A 19,309-nucleotide genomic window follows, 5' to 3' on the forward strand; every position below is an offset into this window, starting at 1 on the left:
CATCCCAGTCAGCATGTAGGTCTGAGGCCCACACTGTGCCTCCTTTGCTGAAGCACATGTATGAGAACATGCTCAGACAATAATACCTTTTTTTCTGTATGTGTGCCTTTAAAAAAAAAAAAAGACATTTACTATCATCCCTTTTGCTGAAATGAGGAGTTAATTATTAGATTCTCTAAAACTTATTTAAATACTTGAAGCCCGATGCACAAATTCATGCATGGGTGGGGTTCCTCAGCCTGGCCAGTGATTGGGGCCAATAGGGGGTGGGAGGATAGAGATAGCCCACCCGGGGTGGGGGAGAGGGGCCGAGGGAGGTTGGCCGGCTGCAGGAGGTTGGCTATGGGAGTGCACTGACCACCAGGGAGCAGCTCCTGCATTGAGCATCTGCCCCCCTGGTGGTCAGTGTACATCATAGCAACTGGTCAGCCGGTTGTTCGGTTGCTTAGGCATATATATATATATATATATATATATATATATATATATAGAGAGAGAGAGAGAGAGAGAGAGAGAGAGAGAGAGATATTAAGTGCCTGTTCTCTAAATATTTAGTGAAACATGGCAAGTTGCTTTAATGGAGATTTGTGTGGAGTTGTCCTGACTCTGCTCCGTTTCCATGTGAAACAGAAGTGACCTTTTTGCCATCCCCACACAGCCTCTCGCTGTCATTCAGGCCCTGGCTGCTTCCCCACTGGCAGCTGGTCAGGCTGTTGCTCCAGGAGCTCTGATGATCGCAATTAAAATGTCCCAGTTCCCTTCCCAGGTTAAAGCCTTCCGTGGAGCCTCCTGGGGAGCCGCTCAGGCGGTGCCTGGAAGGGGACTGTTTCCCTTACCCGATGTACATGGAAGCTTTGCTCTGCCCACTTTACACCTACACATGTGCTGAGCGTCTCCATGGAGACAAGGAGGCCGGAGTCCAGGGATGGTGTATCTCCCAGGAGACGGCAGGCAGCCCCCTCCCTGGGGCTCCACCAGGCGGCCTCCCCCCACTGCCCCTCTCCAGGCACCATAGCCGAGCTGCCTCTGAGAGCTGGCTGTGGTGAGCCTGGTAGGCAGAGGCCTCCCTGACAGAGGGATATGGTAGGAAGAAGGGCCCCATCTTTCCCCAGGTCCTTGCTTTCTGCTCACTCATCAGCCGTGTCAGTGTACCACAGCCCCTGTGCCTCTTAGACAGGAAGGCACCCTTATCCTCACAAAGTGCCCGCAGAGCCTGCTACATGCTACAGCTAGGAGCTTACTTTAGTCAGGAGGTTGTTCTACGAAAAGCACTACTGCTGCTGATCCACCAATTTCATGTGCCCACTCATGACCCATGACCCTGGCACTCTTTTTCCCTCTCCTGAGTTGGATGCATGGGAACCTCCCTCCACACCACCTCACCTTTCTCCCCCTATCATGTGACTATAGCTCCTTAAAGTGGAAATCATTATCTCTTACTAGAGGCTCGGTGCATGAATTTGTGCACCAGTGGAGTCTTTTGGCCTTGCCTGCGGGATTGGGCTGAAACCAGCTCTTTGACATCTCCCAAGGGGACCTGGATTGCGAGAGGGCACAGGCCAGGCCAAGGGACCCCACTGATGCACAATCAGGGCCAGGATGGGACGTAGGAAGTTGGCCAACTAGGGAGAGATCGAGGGAGGGCTCCAGGGTGTGTCTGGCCCATCTCACTCAGTCCTGATCAGGCGAATCCCAGCAGCAAGCTAACCTACCAGTTGGAGTGTCTGCCCCCTGGTGGTCAGTGGGTGTCATAGCAAGCAGTTGAGCAACTTAGCATATCATTGCCATGTTATGCTTTGGTTGTTTGAATGGACGATTCGACACTTAGTATATTAAGCTTTTATTATCTATATACTAATAAAAGGGTAATATGCTAATTAGACTGGGTGACTGGACATCTTCCAGATGTACAACTTCCTTCTGGACCAGGCCAGCAGAGGGTACTTGGGGGGTGACCAGGCCAGCAGGGGGGCAGGTGGGGGGATGAAGAGGCCAGCAGGGGGGCAATTAGGGGTTGATGGGGCAGGCAGGAAAGTGGTTAGGAGCCAGCAGTCCCGAATTGTGAGAGGGATGTCCGACTGCCAGCTTAGGCCCAATCTCTGTGGGATCAGGCCTAAACCAGCAGTCGGACATCCCCCAAGGAGTTCGTGATTGGAGAGGGTGCAGGCCAGGCTGAGGGATCACCTCCCTTAATTTATGTCTCTAGTCCTATATAATAAAAGGCCAGCCACCATAAGTGTTACGACCAGAATGACCAGAGACCAGAACCACCATGGCCCCTTACAGGGCTGGCCCTGCCCCCAAGCAAGTGATTAGGGGTGATCAGTTAGGCAATTGATCCCTTTCAGGGCTGGCCCAGCCCCCTGCAAGCAGTTAGGGGTGATCAGGTAGGCAGGCAAGTGGTTAGAGGTGATCCAGTAGGCAGGCCAGCAGTTAGGGCAATCAGGTAGGCAGACAGCCCTTTGCAGGGCTGGCCCCGCCCCCAAGCAAAGAAAGAGGGAGGCCCAGGCCATTGGCCAGCGACTCTGTGGCAGGTGTGCAGCAGGCCAGCGATTGCCCCGCAGAGGGAGGCCCAGGCCAGCCAAGCCATCGCACCCCACACCTGTCGCCCACAGAAGGAGGTGACTGGTGGCAGGGAGGGGGGCAGTGCTGCACAGATGGCAAGCCATGGCAGCAGCGGTGGGGGGCCAGCGGCCTGCATCTGGGGAAAGGAAAGCCCTGATAAGCCCTGATCTTAGTCCTGGCCTAGGGACCCGGATTGTAAGACTGGGCTGATGGACTTCCACCCCCCCACCCTCGAGTGCATGAATTTTCATGTACTGGGCCTCTAGTATAGGATATAAGTCTATTGTGCACAACATAGACTCTAGTTTCAGACCTTTTGTACGGTGACCAGGTACACTGTGTGTGTGTCTTCCTGGAGGCGCACATGACAGTCATGTTGGGGAAGACACTGGGAAATCTTGTTCCTCTCTCAACTCTGGGCACCTCCTTTAGTGAACATTCTCAACACCTTCCGTGTGCACACACCTGGTTCTCAGCTAGTTGACTGAAGTGAAACATCACTTCTCATGTGATTTTCTCATTCAGAGTCTCCAAACGTCAGTTGTCTGGTCTTGATCCTGCTGCTGGGTGTGGTTGGCTGGTACTCTTAGTAAATTCTTCAATAAAAAATGCCCCCAAAAGGATTTACCAGTGATACCTTTTCTTTCTTTCTTTCTTTCTTTCTTTCTTTCTTTCTTTTTTTTTTTTTTTTTTTTTTTTGAACTTTTTAAAAAGATGGGTCTTAATTTACAGAAAATCCTAATATATAAAAAGTCAGGGGCCGTCACGACCTAAACAACCAGACAGATGACCAAAGAGCAGGCTGTGTGGGGCGCCCAGGCTGGCAGGGGCAGGAGTGAGGGACAGCCGAATGACTGAACAGCAGGCTGTGTGGGGCGCCCAGGCCGGCAGAAGGGCAGTTGGGAGCGACCAGGCTGGCGAGGGGGGGTGGGGGGGAGGAGATAGTAAGTGGTGACCAGGCCAGTGGGTGGGCATTTGGGGGGTGACCAGGCTGGAAGGGGGGGCAGTAAGGGGTGACCAGGCTGGCAGTGAGCAGTTAGGGGTGACCATGCCAGTAAGGGGGTGCCATTGGGGGCAACCAGGCCAACAGAGGGGTTTGTTGGGGGCAATCAGGCAGGCAGGCAGGCAGGTGACAGGAGCTAGCAGTCCCAGATTGTGAGAGGGATGTATGACTGCTGGTTTAGGCCCAATCCCAAGGACATCCCCCAAGGGGTCCCAGATTAGAGAGGGTGCAGGCTAGGCTGAGGGAACACTCTCCCTCCCCCAGTGCACAAATTTCATGCACTGGGCCTCTAGTATAGTCAATAATATTGTACTCACTTTGCACAGTGATGGGTGGTGACTGGACAGAGCATGATGACACTAAGTGTACAAATGTAGCACCACTATACTGTGTGCCTGAAGCCAGTATATATTGTGTGGCAACTGTCCTTTAAACAGACGGAGTGGTCAGTGATTTAATAAGAAAAGCCTAATTAAATCGCACTCTGCACTTCGGAGGACTCTCCTGTTTTCCTTTTGCTTTATCTCCAACTCATATCACTGCTGTAGTTACTGCCTTTAAATAAACACCCTCCTATGGATGAAGCCATAGACAGTCATTTGTAGGAGACAAACCAGCTTTGTTCACAGGTACAGGATGTGCCCTTTAAGTTGAGTTAGAGGTCAAATGTGAAAGTCCTCCCCTACACAGTTCACCGAGGCCTCCGTTAGTAGAGCTCACCCATTAGGCTTCCTTCCCAAGTAGCATTATCCATTGTGCCTGCGCCATGTACCTCTTCCTCTGTTCTGGTCTCAGAGGAGGTGAAAGTGTTGCTTTCAACTTCAGTTCCCAGGCTCTCCAAGAGGAATTGGAGGAGGGGTAGGTGCCTTGTCTTGGACGTTTCTGTCTTTGCCAGGAGCTTCCCAGCTGCTCCCTGCCAGCCTCCCTCAACAGTCTCATCTTCCCTGTTCCACGTTCCGTGTTTGATTTTTGGTGGGAATAAAATGTCTGCTTAGGTGGATTGCTATGCCTAAAGAACTCTGTGAAACTGACTAAACCTAAGAAAATGTCCACAAATTCAGGAATGTTTTTCAATTTAGATGGGTGGAAAGTTTTGTTTGCTGTTCCATTTGCCTGGAATTGGGAAAGTTGGCATCTTGTTCTCTCCTGCCACCCCTCCCCCCATATATTTTTATTGATTTCAGAGAAAAAGGGAGAGAGAGAATCATCAATAATGAGAGAGAACCATTGATTGGCTGCCTCCTTCATGGCCCCTTGACTGGATTGAGCCAACAACCTGGGCATGTGCCTATGACTGGAATTGAACCCTCAGTCCACAGGCTGATGCTCTATCCACTGAGCTGAACCGGCCAGGGCGGGATCTTGTCCTTAAGTGCCCTCGTGGAGTCCTGGTGCAGGCTGCTGTGACCTGGGGTAACGGAGACCTTTTCTTCCACTCTTCCTTGCAGGCTCTTCAGGTGGCAAGACAGCTCCTCCTTCAGCAGCAGCAGCAAGTTAGTGGCATCAAGTCTCCCAAGAGGAATGACAAGCAGCCAGCCCTGCAGGTAACCGTTCTTTCTAAAAGTACCTGGGGGTGTGCTGGAGGGGAATCAAACCGGCATCCTTTCAGGATCCCGGAGAGCGTGCCAAACACCTGAGCCACGCAAGGAGGGCTAGGTAGCGCGTCTTTTAAAAGTAAATGACGTTTTCCACATGGACAGCCACTGGCCAGGGGCTGTGTGAGAATGGCAGCGGGCTGTCTGGGCAGGTGCCGCTGGTCTCAGCCGAGTGTGACGCTGTCGGGAAAGGTCTGTTCAGCCAAACGTGGTGGCGTTGGGTGAGACCCGCTGGTGTCGGGATTGTAGGCCGATGCGTGGAAGCAGGTCGGTGCTTGGGCGCTCGCTGTGAGAGAGGGTCGTGGTGCTCAGATGCATCACCACATTCTCTGTCGTCGGTTCTAGACAGTCACAGTCTCTCATGATGGGGTGCCCGCATACCTGCTTCAGTGCGGGGGTAGGGTTCCCAGGAGACGTGTAGTTTTCACAGCTAGGGGAGCGTTAGTGCGGCTGGCACTGGCACGTAGGAAGTGAAGCGGGGTGCGGCTGGACACCCTGAATTGCTCAGAAAAGTAAGTCCCCCACACAGCACTCTTCAGCCCAAACGGCATCAGTTTCAGGAGCCATTGCTGAACTGAGAGGCTGTTAATGCACCTGGTCAAGGATGTCATATACACTCGTTTCTTGAGTGGATGTTTTCCGCATACTTCTGAATTATTCATAAAAAGTGGTGAGCAGTTTTTTTTATTTTTATTTATATTTTAAATATATTTTATTGATTTTTTTTACAGAGAGGAAGAGAGAGGGATAGAGAGTTAGAAACATCAATGAGAGAGAAACATTGATCAGCTGCCTCTTGCATACTCCCTACTGGGGATGTGCCCACAACCAAGGTACATGTCTTTGACTGGAATCGAACCTGGGACCTTTCAGTCCGCAGGCCCGCGCTCTATCCACTGAGCCACATCGGTTTCGGCATGAGCAGTTTTTATGTACAGATACCGAGAAGTATTGTTTTAGTGCCTTCTCCTTTCTGGCTCAATGTAGAAAGGGATTGCAGAGTAGAAGGAGTGAGTTCATACAAGTTTGATTTTGATTTTCTATCGGAGTAGATAGAACATTTTAATAGAAACTTCAAAGAGCCTTAACTCGGGATTGACACTGCCATCTGGAGAGGGTGTGCAGGCCAGGCAGCAGCTGCTGCCGGAGCTGAGGGTGGGCGGCTCAGCGTGGGTCTGAGTGGGTTTCCCACACTGGACACTTTGGGACAGAATCTACGAACTTCTGGTGATGGGCAGAGCTCAGTGCCGAATCATTGGATCGCAGGATCACCCCGAATTCTAGATTGTTAGACTCTTCTCAGATCGGAGCAAACCACGGCTCAGTGCACGTCCCCTGGCAGCAGCCATCCTCCTGCGCCCCCTTGGGCAAGCGTGGCCGTCTCGCCGTGGTGACACTGCCGGGAGGGACGGTGGGGCACGCTGTTTGCCAGCACTTCCCAAAGCACCTCCTTGGTAGAGCCTCATGAGCCCCCTGCTGCTCGGGACGTTTTAATGAGGGCAGAGCCGGTCCGTCCAGGTGCTCGCAGGGCTGTGGTGCAGAGCCTGCGGGCAGCTCTGGAGGACGGACTGGGACTGTGCTGACCTTTCAGAGGGCCTGTTTATCCAGATTCAAATAAGCTGAAAGGATCAGACTGGACAGTCTCGTGGTCAGACTGGGCCTGTGCCTCAGAGGGCGGTGGTGGCGGCCACGTGTGATTCCAGAGCAGAGCCCACCGCTGGTGCAGACAGGATCAGTTACGTGCACACAGGGAGCCTGTCAGGCGGGGGCTGGGGGCTGCCGCTCTCCTTGCCGTCCTCGGGCTCTCACAGCCCTAAGAGCACGGACCTCAGCCTCCGGTGCCGGGGAATCGCTCTTGTTGGGGTGGACCCCGGACAGCCGAGCTGTTAGAGACGTGAGGAAACAGCAGGCCCCCGTCCAGGCGGCCTGGGCGCAGCTCGGTGTGGAACACCATTTGTCACTCTTTATACTAGACTGATTTTCCTCATACTTGCATTTAAAAAAACCTACAGATGGCATTTTTAGGTAACTTCTTTTCCAAGATGAATGAAGCTCCGTCAGGGCTAAACATATGAAGTCAGGTTTCAGGGGTTCCTTTGGAGCTCTGCTCTTGTTGCCTGTTGTAATGTTCCAGCTACAGTACAGTGGGATAGAGCCTCGTTTTTCTTGGCAAGGACAGTGCCAAAGCCACATTTGCTGAGCACTTGACTCTGTAAGAGCAGGGCCAGGGGCCGTCTTGATGCTGGCTCTGCTAATGAAGATGTGTATGTCCCTCCCTCCCTCAGTGGGAGACTTGACAAGCAGAGAATTTAGATCAGCTTTAGGAACTGATTGGGGGGAAGAGGTGTGTGTGTGTGTGTGTGTGTGTGTGTGTGTGCGCGCTGTGTGCACGCACGTGTGCAGCATGGAGGACGGCTCCTCAGCAGGCTGGTGTGGTCATGCGGAGTCACTGAGCTTTATTAGGTTGGCAGGCCTTCCACAGCCAGGCAGAAATGATAGCCTACGTCCCATGTAGGTTATGCCTTTATGAAAATACGTATGTGGGCTCCGGAGTCACAGAAGGGGTAACCTGTGCGTGTAAACATGCCCGGCATGCCTCGCGGCTCAGCACTGAGCGGGAGCCCTTCGGGGTCTCGGCACTGTTCCTCGCTGACCTCCTTGCCTTCGTGGCTACAGACCTATCCTCACAAACGACAGACCTTTTGCGTGGAGGAGGTGCACATGGAAGAAGAATTTGATCTGCTGATAGCTTGAGGAGAAAGAAAGCAACCCAAATCCCCAAATACACTGTGACTCATATTTTAAGCATATCTCACACTTCCCTGCCTTTGGCTTGGCAGCGCTCCCCAGCCTCACGGCTGGTGATACAAACAAAGGAAAATGGAAAGTTAGAGGCGGGCTGTGTGGTTACTCGATAGAGAGCACAGAATGTAGTCAAACACCACCGATTTGAACTAATTTCAGGGAGATCAGAGTAAAGAGAGAATCGTGTTCTTTGCTACACATATTGAACAAAATCTGAGCTACCACATTCTTGGGTGACATTGTGGTTTATAGAGAGGACTGATTGAGTATAGATACTGCTTCCCAAGTTCTTTAAAAATACTCTACTTACTAGCCTAAATAGCCTCTTATTTTAGTCTTTAATTTGCTTTGCCAATTTTTCATGAATGATACAAATGAAAACTGGCCTCATCTTAAATTCAGAATCAGAATGATCTGAGTTAATTGCATGCAACTCGGTGGACATTTTGCGAACAGCTGCAGTGTGGGGGACGTCTTAGACACCCTCAGACACGAGACTGGGAGACACAGAGCCTGCCTTCAGAATGCTTATGGGTTGTAAAAAATTAACAAGTTTTTGCTGCAAAATGAAAATTATATGTAAGTAAAAATAGTAGGCTTACTTTTATAAATATTTATCTACTTCTGAAGATTGCTTAAATAGTGAAATAAATGCTTAATAGTGCAGGTGTGCTCGTAAGCTAAAAATGTGGAACTTTACTGGCTGAAGATTAATTTGTGAGTAGATGAGCAATTTTATTGATCACATTTTGGAACTTTGACCACCATTTCTGGGTAGTAATTCATTTCGGTTCTTTAAGCATTTAGTTGTTGGCATGAGTACATAAACTGGAAGGAAGTCAAATGACACATTTTCTCCTAAGAAAGGAAAGTGCATGTGGATTCTGGCAGCATGGAGGTTAGGAGAGAAAGTCACCCTGTGTGAGCTTGGTGGGAAGCTGACAGGCTTCAGGCCATCACCGAAGCATTTGCATTTGCACCCTTCACCTGAGAGGTTTCCCTCTGCCTGCCCCTCCCTTCCAAGGCCAGGTCAGGCACAAGCACCCTCGGCACGGCCCCTGGAGCTGGCCCAGGAGCCCCCCGGCGGCTCAGGAACGTGAGGACGGACACTGGCTCTGCCTGAGGCGGCGCACAGACCACGCTCAGCAGGTGTTCTTCGCATGTTTTGCAGTTATATAAACATGCTTGAGGCAGCATCTTTGCTTTGCATGGATGCCATATAGAATCTTAGCACCTCCCATCATTCCCATGGGAATGAATTGGTAAGAGGAAACCTTTTAAGAAAACCACAATTTTATGCTGTAGGTAGTAATATGGAATAGTTTTGGAATACTGACCCTTAAAAAACATCCCTAAGTAGTGAATTCCCTATGCTCCCCCAATCGCCCTGCAGATAATTCAGGGCAAGGAGCCAAATACTTTTAAAAATGTGTAGAATTAACGTTGTCTACAGGTGGCATCCCTGCCATTTGCGGGCGCATCCCCAGGAGGGGGTGTGCAAGAGGCAGCTGATTGATGATTCTCTCTCATCGATGTTTCTAAATCTCAATCCCTCTCTCTTCCTCTCTGTAAAAAATCAATAAGACATATTTTTAAAAATTCAGTACTTTTATCACTTGACCTTGGAGAATCCCAAAGCTCTAAAAAGTATGTCTTGAGAGGAGACAAGGAAGTAGAAATATTTCATAAACAGTCATTAAATCTTTCAATCACAACCCTGATCAAACCGTGACAGCACGGGCCCCGCCCCCGGACAAGCCCTCACCCGGAATCCTGCGTCCAGTGGTGAGGGTTTCACCGACCCAGTTTAAGATCTTTGCTTTAAGAACTTTTTTCCTAAAATAATGTTTTGTCCTTACCTCCCTCCAAAGGTCTGAGTGTGGTTGTAACATCGTGAGCTTGCTCCCGCTTCTGTTTCAGCAGCACAGGGTGACTGTCCTGGGCTGCCAGGCTGCAGCTGGGTGTACTTACTAATAACTCTCATTAGCAGAAGTAGCTCAGATCGGACACTTAATTATATGGTCACCTTAGCTATATGTATCTAAGCCTTAAAATGCAAATATTTGTCACCATATCCATGGATAATTAATGGTAGTAAATGCATAACATGGACCAGCCCTGGCTACCCTATGGTACAGGGATGATTGTTAAATTGCTAGAGGCCTGGTGCACAAAATTCGTGCACAGGTAGGGTCTATAGGCCTGGCCAGTGATCAGGGCCAATTTGTGGGGTGACTGGTGGGGCAATCGAGGGGCCCACTGGTACCTGCCTTGGAAGTGACCGGCAGGGCGGTTGGGGGAGCAGCGCTGACCCACTGGCTGGCCGGCCCTCCCCCCTGCCACTGCTGCCAACGCCTGCCTCTTTGGGGTGACCAGTAGGGGAAGGGGGGCCTGCTGGCACCCACCTTGGCTGGCCTGGGGCCTGTGGGCTGTGGGCAGCTCCTGCGTTGAGCACCTGCCCCCGGTAGTTAGTTAGCGTCATAGTGACCTGTCTTTCCACCGTTCAGTTGATTTGCATATTAGGCTTTTATTATATAGAATTCTCTGGATGCGGAAAGTGAAACTTGGGAACTTGGTGAGATTAAGTGACTGCTTCAGAGCATGCAGAATTGGCAGCACCAGGGTGTGACCTGGGCTGTCTAGGGCAGTGGTCAGCAAACTGTGGCTCGCATTACCCTTACCCAGAAGTTTGGACTTCAGGTTAAAGACATTAGTACATTATTAAAATGTTTTTTAAGTGTTTTTCCCTAACAGTGGTCGGCAAACATAGTCAACAGAGCCAAATATCAATAGTACAAGGATTGAAATTTCTTTTGAGAGCCAAATTTTTTAAACTTAAACTTCTAATGTAAACTTCTTCAAAATAGACTCATCCAAGCCATGGTGTTTTGTGGAAGAGCCACACTCAAGGGGTCAAAGAGCTACATGTGGCCCGCAAGCCGCAGTTTGCTGACCACGGGTCTAGGGCCACAGATAAGCTAATTCTACAGTCAAGTTCATCACGCTTCCCCTTCCGTGTGCATTGTCCAGCAGCTGCTGAGTGCCATCTTCTCGTAGATACATTATTATATTTTCCATGTCATAAGCAAGAATGAAGCCAGCCCACCCAAACCAATTCCACTGTCAGTATCGGGATTTCAGTGCAGGGGGCCGAGACCTGCGTAGTTATCTAAATGTCACCTTGCCTGTGTGTGTCACAGCCGTGAGCAGCAGCAAAGAAAGGCGGTTTCTTATTCTCCAGTGCGAAGTGCTCTTACATGCTTCCATGTGTTGGAACATGGAAAAGTATGTTATAATCGTTGTTGGGGCTAGGAGGTGGGGAGGGACGGGAAAAACATCGTTGACTGGTCAAAAATGTGTAAATTGCTGACAAAATGACACATGTAATTAAGAGTGCTCCTACTATTTTACCTTGTGGTTCACACCTTCAGTGTTGAAAAAGAGAGTGACTCCCACCTCGCTAATTACCATTATCACTGGAATGCCCGGGCTGGAGTCATTAGCTCCATGTGCATTTAATTAGAGGAAGGCTGGAATTGGATTTAACTTATTACTTTTTCATGGATCACTTTCTTGTCATCACTTCAAATTGGATTGCAGCCCCAGGTAACTAATTATGAGAGCCAGAGGATCAAGAGAGAAAAAAAAGGTAATTAGGAATAACACTGTTGGACCCTTGCTGCCGTCCACTTCTGCCTTGGGCAGGGGGTGGGGCTGTGTTTTGTAGTCTCACAGATTAGGGAGCCAGAGGGATGGGTGGTTGCTGGGCATCATGGGAGTCTATCACCACCCATAGTGGTTTCTATGATATACAGCTGATTTGAAGATGTCAAATCAACGTGGTTCCACAATCAGCTCCTTAATACCTACATTACACTTGTAAAGCAACAGATTGGCTGGAGGTATGAGGCACCAACAACTGTGTAGCCCACACACATTACAACAAAGCTGTCAGACGCCTCTGAGACAAAGTGCAGGGTATTTTAAGGAAGGGAGTTAGGATTTAATGAACGTATTACTGTTCCAGAAACATCATTCTCGTCTGACAGGAAGACAGAGCGGGCAGGACAGTTAGGGCCCGTGTTCTGCAGACTCTGGCGCTGCGGCTCCTCCGGTGCCCACACCGCCCAGGGCGCGGCCGGGCCGGTTCTGTTCCCTCCTGCCCCATCGAAAAAGACTGGAAAACAAATGATATTGTTTCCATGTGCAGAGCAGAATTCAGAACTGCAAGCAATCAATTTTATTGACAATGTCTGAAGAAAGTGTTGATGACAGTTTGAGGATGTGAAAGTATTGTATTTTTAAAGTTGCCAGTACTAAGTGTGGGGGAAAAAAGAAAAGAAAAAGGAAGGAAGGAAGGAAGGAAGGAAGGAAGGAAGGAAGGAAGGAAGGAAGGAAGGAAGGAAGGAAGGAAGGAAAGGGAGAAGGGAAGGGAAGGGAAGGGAAGGGAAGGGAAGGGAAGGGAAGGGAAGGGAAGGGAAATTGAAATGTAACTTCATTCCTCAGACAAGGCTTGTGGGTAGACGTTTGGAGAAGGGTCTGACGGCGATGATGGCATGATGAGCAGTCTGGAGGTCCAGCCTGTCACTTACCTTGAGGAGAGAAGAAGTGTCCAGAGAAGTGAATCACCAGCTGAGAGGGCTTGAGTTTCCTTAAGTTGTTTAAAATGGGTCTTAATGTTCTGTGAATGTAAGCAAACAGACGTGAGTCAGTCTTGGGTGGCTTTCAAGCCAGGGCAGGAGGCTGGAAGCCGCTTGCTCTTCTGCAAGGAGCCCTGGTGTGACGGGGTGCCCACCAGAGAAGCTGTGGTGGTGTTCCTGAGCGACCCCATTCTCCTCCTGGGATTGGATTCTTTTCCTGTGTGAACCTTCTAGGCAAAATCTCAAACAAAATACAGTAATCATCAAGTCTAATGCAGAAAATTAAAGCTTTTTTTAACATCTTAAGTTGATTTAGAATTTTTGTACACAACATCGTCTGTGGTTGAGAGAGGGCACGGAAAGGTCAAGTGATGTAGTGGATTCCATCTTCCGCGAGGCGCAGTGTGAGAAAAGCAGAGCCTTTATTCTGTACGTCTGCAGGAATTTCGATGAAGTGCAGAGGTCACGTTCCCTGTCAATTTGAGTAGCCGGCATTTTTAAACTACTGTTTTTTCTTCTTTTTGTGTGTCTTTCCTTCCCTGCCCCCGCCTCCCCATGAACCGTGTCCCTTTTCTGACACATGCACAGTGAGTCCTCCAATCTGAAACTCATTAGCACACGGCACTGGGCCCCGGCCAGCGGTTGGGAAATTTCCTGAAGCCTGGAATAACAGCATTTGGTGCGAGCACCGCGGAGCAGAAGTGACGGGGGTAGTCTCGCTGCCGTGGCCGCCGGCCCTTCCGGGAAGCCGCTGCCCGTGCCGCCAGCACTGGGAGACGGGGCTTGCGGATGGAATGGGTTCGAGAAGCTCACTCCTTAGAGAAATGAGCTTCGGAAATCTCAAGGCGGTATCCTTTTCCCAGCACTTACCGTTTTAATTGGGCTGTAGGTGTTCACCAACATTGGCTGCAGGAAATGAAAGCAAGCCGTTAGAGAAAACGTATGAAAAACAATTTCGGGGGGATAATATTTTTTACTTTTGTAATTATAGGGAATTCATTCATTCATTCATTCAAACTTTATTCATTGAATCTCCCTATATCCAGGCAATATGACCAAGATGGAACTCTTGCCCTCACATTAGAAAAGTACACAATTCACTGTGGATCACAATAATTTAAGCCAGATTTTCAAACAGGAAACCAAGTCCCCAAAATATGACAGCGATAGCATTAAATAGCAGGCGCGGAAAGCGTGTGTGTGCTCACCACCTGGGTCAGGCTGCTGTCATTCCCATCGCGCAGAGGAGGGGGCAGGCGTCAGACGGTGACTTGCCCAGGGCCAGCCAGCTGGTCGGTGGCAGAGCCGAACCAGCCCTTCCCCGTCGCCTCCGCCGCCTCCCGGGGCTCCTCCAGGCGGCAAACAGGCAGCAGGAGGAACAGCAGCAGAGCTCCGGGCCCTGATGCTCGTCACCAACCACTAGACAGCACTGTCTCCTAATTTGGACATATGTTTATGGGCATATTTGAAAAATAGTGCTTATAATTGAAATGTGCACTCTCTGAAGGGAAATGACGCTTGGGAAAGAGAAGAAAGAGGAGAATTACTCAGAGTCTGCAGACAACTGCAAGTAATTGTCCACGGGCAGCCGTTGAAATTGAGAAGCAGCTTGGAAAATGGACGGTTTGGGAAATTTGTGTACTGATGTAATTACGGTAGTTGTGAGTTGATGTCATGCCTAGTAACTGTTTTTGTATTGCCCGGGCCTTTGTTACTGAGCTGTGATATCATGAGCAAACTATTATAAACATAGCATGGGTATAGCATGCTTGTGTAACAAAAGATTGGGAACTTTTATTAAGTTTGTTTTCCTTGTCATATTGTAAAAATTTATTATGTGTACTGTGTATATTAGAAACAGATTTGGGTAATTCTGTCTAAATGAAGTCATCCCGGCTATTTCCAGACTGTCTGTTTTTGGTTGTGAATAATTTTCATACATCAGATGGTTGTCATATTTAGTCGCTCTCAGAATTTTAAAGAGAACATATCCCATTTTGAACTTTTGGTGGACTTCAGCCTTGCTGTTGAGATAGAGTTTCAGATTACTGCCCAGTAAACTGCAGAATGATCACTGGTCATTGTGAAGGGCCCAGCCTGCTGTCCGCCAGTCAGAAACTACTCCCCTTCCTCCAAGCACAGATCTTTAACTGCTTAAGTGGGAGGATGCACAGCTGCCAGGACAGGGCTGGGCGGAGAGGCCGGGCCTTGTCCTGTCGCCTTACATCCCGCCGGGACGAGTGGTGAGCGCTCAGGGCCGCGGCAGCGCCCTGGGCCTCGGAGACTGTGGGTGTGAAACGGTGGTCAGAACCTTGTGTGATTCAGTCCTCCCGGCGCTGCCTCCAGCTTCTCGGGTCCACAGGCTTCTGACCTGAACGTCCTGCCGCTGCTGCCTCTCCTGTTTGTTTCCACCAGCCACTCGCCTTCCCACTCCCCCAAATCTGGCTTCCCTCCTCCTCATTTTCTTGAATATTTTTGTTACTAAATTCAGTCTCATCCTCACCTCAACCTGTCTGCCCTCCAAGGAGCTGGTTCAGCCTTTGGCTCACTCGTGGTTTTGGAAATTGCCTCTCTGCCCTTCTTCCTCGCTCTGCCCCCCGGCTCTTCTGGAACACAGATTCCTGCCCAGCCCAGAGTCCAGGCCCTTTGCTCTTGTCTGGTGGAACCTCTGCCCTCTTCCTTCTCCACGAGGACTCCCCCTCTGCTGTACCCCTAACGCCTGGCTGTGTCTTCTTAGCTGAGCATCACCACGACTCCCCTTCTCTCTGCTCCAGCTGATCACGTTCACTGCCAGGCCTACTGGTCAGAGTCCCATCCCGCCTCTCCCTCCCCCTCAGATCTGCCATTTCTCCTTCTGCCGAGGTCTTCTATCCGTCCCCAGACCCCGGCCGGCACGTGCTAGGTCTTGGCAGAGAACGACAACCTGCCCCTCCCCTCAGCACGCCTCCTAGTCCTGCCCTAAAGGCCGTGTGGCTCTGCTGTTCAGAAACGGTCAGGTCCACGCCCACCTGCAGTCTAGCCCCCACAGTCCAGGCTTCAAGTAGTGCTTGTGTCACCTGCCACTTAGACACCAGGCCCTGGCAACCAAGTTGTTTGACTTTAATTCCGAGAGGATTATCTCCGTCTCTTTCTTCAGAAGGAAGCCAGAAGCCATGGTGAGGCTGTTCCCACGTCTCTCATTCTCTGCCCCTCCTCGCTGCTGTCCGTGCTAGGGTTCCTCTGAGCTCCTGTGGCCGGGGGACCGCAGGCCGGGGCCCTGTCGGCGTCGGTGAAAGGAGGGTGCTCTCCAGGAGCTGTGGATGAGTCACTTCGGCTTCGTTCTTTATTCCACAGCAGAAAGGGATGGTTACCCATTTTAGGAGCAGAATCAAGAGCCACCCCAGGCTGCAGGCGACCTGGCTGGCGGTGGCTCTGCCAGGTGCCAGGTGAAGGGTTCTGAGCAGGATGGCCCGCTGCAGCTCCGGACTGAGTGGCCAGGTCTGCCCTGGCACTGGGTTTGGCAGTGGAGGTGTGGGTCCTTCTGTTTGCCAGGCTTGACAGGTTTATCTGATCACATACCAGAGTAGAGGAGTCCTAGGGCTTATTTTTTTCTGGGAAGCCTCATGGATCCTGTTGGTAACTATTGAAATAGCATCTAAAAGTCAGCATACACTTTGTGCTGCTCCCTATCTCCTTATTCAAGACCAGTCAAGTCACATTCTTATCGCATAGCTCTTCTCGGTCAGACAGGAGGGGTGATCTGTCCTTAGAGGCCCAGATCTGCACACCGGGTCCCACACAAACTCCGCAGATGGTGCGAGTTTCAGAGCTGTGTGTATCAGGGTACGTGAGATGAGGCACATGGTTAATAGCGTGGCCTCTGGTGTCAGGCTCCAAGTTCAAGTCCCAGCAATCTCTTACTCCTGTGTGACCTAGGGAAAGTAGCTGAACCTCTCTGTGTTTTCATTTTCTCACCTAGAGAATGTGGCTGATTACCTCAACCCTGAAGGTGATTGGAAGATTAAGTGATTAATGTGTGAAAAGTGCTTGCACAGTGCCTGGGACACAGTACATTCTCAGAAAAGGTAGTTCTTCTAATAATTATATAAATTCCTTTTAAAAGGAAAATGACTGCCTGCTGGATGCCAAATTACATTTTAAATTCATTTGCTATCAGTCACTGTTCACATGTACGTTATAGCATAACAGGACTACCCTTTTGCTTGTAGTGTCCTTGTGGTTGAGCACACTGGATGGGAAGACACCAGGCCCCTCATCCGTAAAAGGGGTGACCCAAGTGCTCCCCAAGCTGTGGTGAAGACCAGCTGATGTAACTGTTATAGATACCAGCAGCCTGGAGTGGGAACTAGACACCAGCAGCCTGGCATACAGCAAGCACTTAATAAATGCCCGTTGCTATCATCACCCTCCCTGCTACTGCTGCGAGCAGCATTATCTTCTTGGAGCATTATTTTTCCAAATGTGTCCATTTGGGCAGAAATAAAGGTTTTAAAATTCCATCCTGGGTTCTCTTTTGTCCTGGTCTCCCCTGGATTTTATGTGAATTAAAGCTAGGCCGTTTTAACAACCAATGGTCTAGAATCTTGAAGCTTTGGCATTCTCCATCGCTGGCACAAAAGTAGGCACCTGTAGATGTGTTTTTCAGCTCTGGGAGGTGAATGACTGAGTGATGAGTGAGTGAGAGAGCCAAATAGCTGACCCAACCGGAAAGGCAGCGTGCTGCTGCCGAGGCGGAGGGGCAGCAGGTGGTCTCAGGGGCATCGCTCTCCCGGGACATTTCAAGAGCGTAAACCCAGCATTAAAAGGCCCAGAGTCCGTCTTGCCCAGTCTTGCCAAGTACAGAGTGAAAACCAGAAACCCCTGCAGTGCGGTCTGACTGCCTCATGGTTGCTGTTTGCCTAGTACAGTTGCTAATCTGTTTAAGGCATAATGTTAATGGCACTGAACTTTAATTCATAAGAATAGAAAATTGAAGGAGACCAAAGGCAAAATATAGAATTGTATTTGGTGTCAAGATTAAAGTTCAGTGAAGCGTACTACAGACGGAGTAGACCATTAAATAAACTTGGAGGGAAGATGGGAAAGGTACCTAAATCTCCCATTCTGAAATGAATTGGTTTGCTTGATTATTTGCAACAGTATCTCAGGAAAATCCAAGACAAATTAAAGCAAAACAGATTTAATTGAGCTATTATTTTGCAGACTTTGGCTTAGTTTCAGACAGCCTAATCAAATTGTGCTTTGCTCAAATAACTAATGTTAAATGCAGCCTACCAACAGATGTTTAAAAAGAGTCTAATTGGAAAATCTACATCCTGGATTTAGTCTGTCTCATTGGTAAAAATAGCTACAAATTTGTATTTTCGAGAACGACACACAATGACAAGCATTTCCAGAAAAGATAAAGTTTTCTTCAGGGATGCCTAGAGCTTGGGTGGAATTATCTTGAGTAGTCAAAGGTGGCACTCTGGAAATTAAATTCCTTGGCAGTTCTCCAGCTCTGTGCCATACTGAACGGAGAGAGAAATCTCCTTTATCACCTTACGTCACCAGAGTCCTGTTACGGTCCCTGGATCGTGTCCGGGGCCTGCGCGCTGCAGTTTATAATGAGCCCTTGCAAGCCGTGCGAGGCACACGCCGATTGATGACATTTAGAGGTGCCGTCAAGGTGGCTAGGTAATGAAGTCGACCTTCCTCCCTCGTTCTCTTAGTTTCAAGTTTGTGTGTATGAAGGAGCTGTTTCACCTGCCACATTTGCTTGGAACTTTTCATTAAATCTACAAAAGGAATTTGGCTTAATAGTTAACTCTTTTCTTCCTTTAGCTCGGGGGGCTGCTAACTTCTGTAAGGGCCAGCGGGTGAGTATTCATGGCTCTGGGGCCAGTCTGTCACAGCAGCAATGCAGAGACAGCAGCATATGTGTGAACGAATGAGTAGCAGTTCCAATCAGAATCCACCGGTGGATACTGAAATTTGAATTTCATACCATTTTCATTTATCATGAAATATCCTTGTTTTGATTTTCTCCCAAACTATCTATAATAATAAAAGCGTAATATGCAAATCGACCGAATGGCTGAACAGTGGAACGACCATCCGGCCGACCATGCTATGGCACGCACTGGCGCCAGGCCAGCCAAGGCGGGTGTGATGTGATTGGTCAGGGGCCTCGCCATCGCCCCATGATCACCCCACAGAGGCTCAGGCCACCGGCTGATGGGGCAATCAATGGGGGGCTCCACCATCACCCCAAAGAGGGAGGGCCCAGGCTGCCTGGCTGGTGGCACTGCAGCAGGTGGGTGGGCCTCCCTCTGCAGGGCGATCGATCATGGAGCTCCCAGACTGAGAGGGGTGCAGGCCAGGTTGACAGACCCCCCCTTCCATTCCCCAGTGAGTGCACGAATTTCGTGCACCAGGCCTGTAGTTTAAAAATATTTTAAAAGTTCTCACCTCGCAGCCCATACAAACACATGTGGGCCAGATTCGGACTATAGTTTGCTGACCCGCTTTCCCAGGCCGGAAATGGTCCCGAGACTGTTCACTGAATAATGCTGCCTGGATGAGGGGGCTAGAGGCCTGACCTCCCACTGTCGTTGGCCAAGCCTCGCACCGGCCAGGGCCCGGCGGTGGGTGTCTGCTTGAGACAAGAAGCACCTGCGTGGAATTTGCACAGAGGTGCCAACCAACCCCCAGCTCTCTTT

The 19,309-nt window shown here is 49.9% G+C and overlaps 1 protein-coding gene across 14 annotated transcripts in view; it reads left to right on the forward strand.

Annotated features, from left to right (window-relative positions):
• Positions 1-19,309, forward strand: part of FOXP1 (forkhead box P1) — a 525,702-nt gene that overhangs the window by 388,584 nt on the left and 117,809 nt on the right. For all 14 annotated transcript variants that reach the window (XR_006741059.1, XM_045578936.1, XM_045578935.1 and 11 more), the window contains one exon: positions 5,017-5,112. Coding sequence is in view for 13 of the 14 variants with exons in the window: in XM_045578936.1 (XP_045434892.1) it covers positions 5,017-5,112 (96 nt within the window). In the remaining variant the exon portion in view is untranslated. The remainder of the gene's footprint in view (positions 1-5,016; positions 5,113-19,309) is intronic.

Source organism: Pipistrellus kuhlii, unplaced genomic scaffold, assembly GCF_014108245.1.
Source record: "Pipistrellus kuhlii isolate mPipKuh1 unplaced genomic scaffold, mPipKuh1.p scaffold_m20_p_11, whole genome shotgun sequence".
Lineage (NCBI taxonomy): Eukaryota > Metazoa > Chordata > Mammalia > Chiroptera > Vespertilionidae > Pipistrellus > Pipistrellus kuhlii.